Raw genomic sequence first — 7,833 nt, 5'->3', positions numbered from 1 at the left:
AGAACAAGCATTCATCTGGCGAAAGTTTGTTTTCGCGCAGCTCCCGTGCTCGGTTATCTTAACCACTTTTAGCCTTTCCGCCACACATGGCAGCTGTCGAAAGCGTATACTGCTACATATTTAAATAAATCTTTACTATCACCAACCACATAAACATCGACAACAGTTGCACGAAATATGTATACCACATACGATCGCCAACCGTGACAAATGGACATAAAAGGGCAGCCTCAGAAGCTCAAATGTATGCAAAAATAGTTATGTGAATCCTCCATCCTATGCGTCTCCTTTACGCTTCCTGCCGGCGCAAGCAACACACTCCCGTGTTAACACTCTTGGCAATAGCTCGTCGTGTTTTCGACAAGCGTATGTACCGAAATAAGGTGTATGTTGACGCAGGGCCAAACAAAGCATCACAAACTTGTCCCTCTAAAATTCAGTATACGCGAAACTAACTCACCATGGCCGGCTTGCTTTTTTGCAAACCGCTTCAAGACCCCAGGTGCGGCCAGCATGCCTCAAACGTATCCCAGGAAGTTACGAAATGAATTACAATAATTTTGGAGGTCATAGAACGCGTCACGAACTTCTCCCAGTAAGATTCGGTACACGCGAAACTAACTGCGGCACACAGCCGAGCTGCTTTTTGCTAACAGCGCCACTACGCCGAGTGCGGGCACTGCGCGTGAAAAGTACCCCGAAAAGTAGCGAACTTAGTTGCAATAACGTCTGGGATCAGAGAAAGCGCCAGAACTTGTCTCGGTAAGATTCAGGTCACACGAAACTGCGTCACACGGCCGAGGTGCTTTTCGTCACAAAGCCAGGTGCGGCGAGGGTGCCCAAAAGCTACCGAAATAAGTTATAGTAATGCTTGGGCTCATAGAAAGCGTCGCAAACATCTCCCAGTACGAATAATTAACTCATATTAACTAGGCTTGGACTGCGGAGCTGTTTCTCGATAACTGTCCCTATATAGGTTGTTTTGTGCAGTAAGCCTAAATGTGCTTGAAGGGCGTTGCAGGCTCTCAAACAAAATTCCTCGCCTTGCTGTAGTCCAGTAGTGCAGCGGTGCCGTGTCGAAATGCATACGGAAGGCAAGCAAACGACGGAGCCCAACTAGCGGGCTACATCCAAAAGAGACGGGTCACCGAGCAAGCGAGCTTCACATGCCTAGCCGGCCTCGCTCGCTTCGGTGGTATGTCTGGCGAATCACGCATGTATATGGCGCATGTGGCGTGCTGCAAGCTTGCTGCTAGTTGATGCAGGAAAAATAAGTCGCGAAGTATCAGTTCATTTAAACGCGAAACTTTCTACTTTTAGCGGGAAGGAATAAAAAAAATTAAACGTTGAAAGTTAATTTCACTACCTTTTTTTCCGATGCTCGCGTCAACTAACGGGTGGGGTTGAAACTAAGCGTGACGTGTTTCCTGTTGCCAGTTTTCGCCGAGTGTCCCTCTTGTTGAATTTCTTTCTCTGTGGTTCCGCCACAGTGGTCGCCTGCGTTCATAGCATTCGCGGTGAGCGCGTCCAGGTAAACATTACGGTCACATACGCTCCAGTTTCCGGGAAGCGTGAGAAGTTAGGGATCTTTGAATACCATCGCGTTCCACCCTTAAAGGCGAAGCTTAAGCATCCTCGAAAATTACCCTACATAATTTGAATGCGAAAGCATCACGACCTGTGTAATTGGTTACGTCCTTGATACGTGACATCATGCATGATGTCACGTTTCCTTTACATGTCCAGTTTAGTCCACCCAAATTCATCATGCTCTTATTTGCACCGAACTTAATCCACTTTTCACCTTAATTTGCTTTGGTCCAGCTTGAGTCACCTTACTCTAACATCTAACCTTAATTCAATCTAGTTCACCATGGAATTTCGCAGTGTGAGCTGTAGCAGGTCCAGCGCCAGAGATGTGACGTCATCACCTGGTGACGTTTGTTCCGGTACCGTCGGATGATAAAACCGGACGCTCGCGCGATTTTCCGCTTCATGGAGCATATAATGCTTTCGCAAGAAAAAAAAAGCCGGAAAGCGCGGCTTGGAGCATACCATTAGCCGCAAGCGTTTCCTGGTAAATACTATGGGTGCATAAATTGCCGTTGCCGGGAAACGACAACTCTAGCATAGGAAGCAGGGAGGGACATCGGAACGCGTTCTTATGTAAAAACCCGCGTAGCAACTGAACTTATTTGTGTTGTGATATAGCGCTTTGGAAAAGCCACGCACAGTTACGACGCCAGAAGAGCACCGCGAGTACGATTAGCGACGAAAGAAACAGCAACATCTATAGTTTTTGAATTGCTCTGGTTACTTTTGGTTTCGGAGGAGAATCAGAGATTTAGAATTTCGACAAGAGTAGCGTTTGGTTACGCGCTCGGTACGTGGCAGTGGTGAAAAAGCCGATTGAAAGCAAAAAGCAAGCTTATTTGGAAATGAAACCTAAAGGAATGCATTTTTAATTCAGAAAACAGAAGGCTTGGAAATGTTTGAAATACAAATAATTAGGTTATTATTTGTATGACTTTATTCTGCCATTCTTAAAGGGCCCCTGAAACGGTTCGGACAAATTTTGTAGGCGCGTAGGGTACAGCTTAAGTAGAACATTCGCCCCACAATTTAAGTGAAGCGTTACGTATTAATGGAGCTGCAAGCGATTAGAAGTTACCCTCCTCCCTAGCTATGCTTTTCTTCCTCAACTCGCTCGCCGAGCGAGCGGCGCTAAGCTCCGCCTTCACTGGTTTAGCGTCACGATGCGACGTCACATCGCTCACTTCCGGTTGTTTAGGAGCACGCCCCCTCCCGCGCGAGACCTCTCCGCTAGCCGCTTGGCCGTCGACCGAGAGCTATCGAAGCAGCGTGCGTTGCGAGCATTCTGTCGTAGCGCCGAACGTGTCCGGTACTCCGCTAAAAACAGGCAAGCTGGTCATTTCGGCAAATGACTGGAGGCATAAACTCAAGCTGATGAAGGAACTTTAGCGTAGAAGTACGTGAGCAGCCTGATCGGTCTGCACGGTCCAGACACTTGCTGGCGCAGCGCTTAACCAGTCAAACAAAGCGCTAATATTGCTCTAACCAAGTGTAAAGCATTTTAAACATTTATAAATCAACGTGTTGATGATTACACTCCTGCGAAAAATACACACCAGCAGCAAAGAATACACTTCGTTGCTGCTACTGTGTATGGTTGAGCTCTGTGCCACCAGGTGGCTGCACCGTGCAGACCGTTCACATTTGCCCTTCTGCTCATCTCGTGGCTCATCCCGGCACAGTCAAGCGGCCAGACCCTGTCCCCTTGCGCTTGCGTTTGCCCTAATACTGCACTCGCGGTTTGCAGGTCGCTAGGTTTGCAGTCCACAAGGCAACAAAGTCGAATCATAGTGCTCGCGAAAAGACTGAGACCGACTCTGACCGCGGAGCTCTCGTCAAAATGGAGTACGTTGTAACACAAGCAGACGACACTTGCTGTGTGCCGGAGGTGCTGAAGTGTACTAAAAAACTATTCTTGTGTATTCTCTTTAAGTTATTTTCTTTTTACAAAAACAAAGTAACTAACATTCCAACTATTACGAGCATCATTTGTTCACCATAAAGTTGGAAAAATTATCGACCACGCGCCCTGGTCAGCCAATCAGATAGCTCGCCCATGTGACGTAATATGGGTTATTTGCATCATATGGGTAGGGGCGGCTTAAAATTCCGCCGAGCAGTGCGCTGCGATCGGCAGCGATGGGTATTTTTAAAACCTTATAATAAATTACACGCTTTACGCAGAGCACTTAGATGCATCAATTAATGATCAGAAGAACCTACTCTAACGACTCAGTACGTTTGTAGAAAATCGCCAAAATCGTTTCAGGGTCCCTTTAAGCCAGAAGGAGAGGATGTGGGGCGTTCACAGGACGGTGACGCGAGTGCAGCTAGTGTCCTGCATCGACTTTTGTCCCTTTGCTCAAAAAATGCCGAATATAGCTCGGAACATAGCAAGTTTGCTCTGCAAGCAACTTCCCTGAGCGATACGAGATTTGGACGGCTGCGGCTTGTAAGAGTTCGGTTCAGGCATGTAACAGAGGTAGCTGGCCTAAGCCGTCGTCCGACTACTCTACGCTAGGGACGTTGTTGAAGAGAGGAACTTGTTATCGAGAACGAGGAGTACGGGATTTATTTACAATATCTACATGAAGGGTGGAGAACGTGGGATTTCATCAGTCTAGCGTAACTGAAAACTAAGCACAATGGAGAGCCAAAAGTGGCTGTTTCACCCTCTGTCCTACCTGCCGTCCAATCTTCGTCGAATCGGAGCATTCAAATTCGTCGAAGGACCCACCTTTGAGGGTGAGGGTTCACTCACTTCCGCACTTGTTTCACTGAACACACCGGAGTGGTGCCTCGTAGACAGGGTTTGTCACGCTTGACTCAAGCTAGCGCGTCTCGATTCCAGAGCTCCCTCCGCAATTAGCTGCCGCGTATGTGAAATGACCGGATTCTAGGGGTAGGGCCATAGGACATCCTTTTCCGGGAGTTTTCTTCCTCCAATCCATGCGTGAAGGCGACAGCGAACCAGCTGACAATACTAGGTCGGCCAAGCGTGTCTAGCCTTACTGGCGTCGTAGGGCTGTCCGAAGTGGGCGCATTGTTGGCTTCACAAAAGGCATCGTCGCAGCGGGGCCGGTAGGACAGAAGGTCGCTACCGCCGCTGGCCGATCGTAACGTGCTCGTATGCCTTTCGTGGCTATCGCGCGACTGCTCGTCGCCCACTCGAGCCCACGAAGGCGGATTTGGAGCCCACATTATTTCTCGAGTTCAAGCTCTTTCGCTTGGCGCCAATGCAGTGACCCAAGGCTGCCTTCCGTTCTGCGCATGCTGAGTTGTGGCCCGCTATCGTCTTGGGACCGCAAGACGATTGGGGCCCCAATTTTAAAACTTCCTGATATGCACAATGGCCGCATACGCAGTCTCGGCAGGACTGAGTTCAAGGCTACGTCATAATGGTCTACCAGATCAGGTGTTACCACAGCTTCGCTTGCCAACCACCTTCGCCACATCGTGGACTGGAGCAGAATTTTTTCACATATCGCGGGATTTGGTTTTTTATCGGCAAAGACAACAATACATAATTTAGCAAGGAAGAAATGCTTGGTCTACAACTTGATAATTAACAAGTTAGAGATTCCAGCATTATTTAGAAAGTGGACGAAATAAAAACAACATTTAGTGACGAAAGAATACTGCCAAGGTCAATATTCTCGTCACTGACCTTGGTCAGTATTCTCATATTCTTATTAATCGCACCAACTGTCACTACTGTAGTTGGTGCGATTTCTGTAGCGCTGTTGGTTTTGAAAAATCTTGCTCCAAATTATCTCGGACACACGGTATATGCTGGCACAGCTTTAAGAATCCACGCCTGACTTGCATTTAGACATGGACCATAATGTACGGATTGATAGCATCTTGCATGACTTTTCCAAGGTGTTCTAACGTGTAGCCCATTTCCGCCTGATTTCAAAAGCAAACGCACTAAGATTAGATACGCTGACGCTAACTTGGCTCTGGATTTTCTATTTGCCCACAATTTACAGTTGTTAACTATCTTTCTTCGCGCTTTGCTATGTCACTTCTGGCGTGCCACAAGGTAGCGTTACTGGGCCACTACTATTTTTAATATAGATTAATGATCTTCCCGATAACTTAGCATCTGGAGTGCCAATGTTCGCAGAAGACTGCATTACTTACCGCCCTAACCAGCCCCGATGACCACCTCCTTCTTCAAGACGACCTTCAGCTTATTTTGTATGGGTGTAACACTTCGTTGATGACTCTTAATTCATCTAAACGCAAAGTAATGCCCTCCACTCGTAAACACTCAATCTCTAATTCCAATATCACGTAAATAATAAGCCAATTTTTCCAGCTACTTCATACAAATACTTAGGCAATAATGTCATACGAAACCTTTCGTGGACTCATCACGTTCCTACTATATGTGCTAGTGTTTCCAACATCACTGGGGTACTTACGCCGAAACCTGTGTAATTTTCCCTACAACATTAATGAGCTAGCTTATGAGACATTTGGTCGCCCCAGCTCGAATTTGCCTCTCCAATCTGGTCACAGCAACATACCTTAATTTGCTCTTGTTAGAATCAGGTCAAAGTAGGACCACTACGTGTATCTCACATAACTACACCTACAATTCAAGCATCCCACAAATAAACCTTGATATTTCAATTCAGCCCTTAAGTACTCGACGTGATTTTGTATTCATGTCATTATTTCACAAGTACGCTCATACGGCTAAAAAATATTCTTTACGGCTTCAAGTCGCACCTTGCAAACTTCGCAGAATATGTGTCACCTCACCTTCACACGCATCTACGGGACCCCTCATGCATTCAATTGGTCGGCGTTTCTTCGTGCCATTCGGTTCTGGAACGCTCTCCCGGATTTCATCGTATCTGAAACTGATCCCGATAAATTCCACCAGCACATCAGTTCATATTACACTGCCGAACTTCAATAAAATGCATGGGGCATTTTCTTTTGTTTTCCAGTTAAGTGCTCTCTTGTTTATGATATCATTATTTTGCTCATTATTCTTGTATTTTTAATACAATTTAGTATTTGTATAGAGTGGCTATATATTTTTACATTTTTTTAATCGAAAGAACTGTATTGTTTGTCTTTTCTCTGATATGTACTCTACCGGTCCTAATATTTTTGCGCAATGCTTTAATGCTTGTATAAGATGTGTATACATTTCCTACTGTCTATTAATAATGCATGTATATTATGCTTGTTTATATGCCCAATATATATACTAGTTTAGTCCTTCTGTGACGCCGCCCTCACCCAATGCCTCATACGAGGCCTGTAAGGATATTTTAAATTAAATAAATAAAGAAATTGAATTCTGGGGCTTTACGTGCCAAAACCACGACTCAATTATGAGGCGCGCTGTAGGGGGGGGGGGGGGGACTCCGGATTAATTTTGACCACCAGGGGAGGGAATCTTTAACGTGCCCCAAATGAACGCGACAAGGACGGGACCACCCTGGTACATTCATAAATCAGGTACAATCGTAAATCACATGATTGCATCTGTAGCATGGCAGCCGCTGTGACATTGACCCTTCATTGCGCCACAGCCTTCGGGACAGGATTGACCCAAGCTGTAATTTTCCTTTATCTTACGTACTTGCCATTATGTATTTTGTTTGCTAACCTACTTTGTATAGACTTCTTTAACCCTCGCCCTCATCCCCCCATACACAATGCCTCTGTTGATGCTTGCAAGGTGTATGTAAATACAGGAAATTATTTCACTAAGCCATCTGTTCACTGCTTGCCTGCAGATGAGAGAACGGACGGGGAGCAGGTCACGCATTTCTGCTATGAAGCCGTCGCCGAGCCCGCGGGAGAGAAGGAAGAGGCTGTTCTTGCTGGGGTATGTATGTGCAGCAGATAAGGGTATGTGCGCATAAGTTTCACGAACTTGAGTGTCTATCACCACTGAGGATGAATATCGAAGTTGCGAACTACATATATCATCATTAGCCATCGCTGTCTATACCTTACCGCAATGTGCGATGGCTGCGGTTCCCCCATCAGCCTGCTTCAAGTAGGATTGCTTTAGATGGTATATATCCGTGAAGTCTCATTGAAAGTTCAGAATGTCTGCCTGGTATGATAATGATGACACATAGAATTGGTGCGTTTGCGAAAATGTTTTAGCATACGTTGTTGCGCATTCTATTTGATATCAAGGGGGTCAATAGTGGCTCCGTGCGGCTTTCATGAGCTACTTCGAGTACCGATTCCAACAGCTAG

The 7,833-nt window shown here is 46.2% G+C and overlaps 1 protein-coding gene across 1 annotated transcript in view; it reads left to right on the top strand.

Annotated features, from left to right (window-relative positions):
- LOC139052136 (uncharacterized) overlaps positions 1–7,833 on the top strand; it is a 39,895-nt gene that overhangs the window by 20,370 nt on the left and 11,692 nt on the right. The window contains exon 2 of the mRNA XM_070529230.1: positions 7,359–7,450. Within this exon, the coding sequence (XP_070385331.1) occupies positions 7,359–7,450 (92 nt within the window). The remainder of the gene's footprint in view (positions 1–7,358; positions 7,451–7,833) is intronic.

Source organism: Dermacentor albipictus, unplaced genomic scaffold, assembly GCF_038994185.2.
Source record: "Dermacentor albipictus isolate Rhodes 1998 colony unplaced genomic scaffold, USDA_Dalb.pri_finalv2 scaffold_19, whole genome shotgun sequence".
NCBI classification, from domain to species: Eukaryota; Metazoa; Arthropoda; class Arachnida; order Ixodida; family Ixodidae; genus Dermacentor; species Dermacentor albipictus.
Note: the sequence above shows the minus strand (reverse complement) of the source record. Positions and strands in the feature narration are given on the sequence as shown.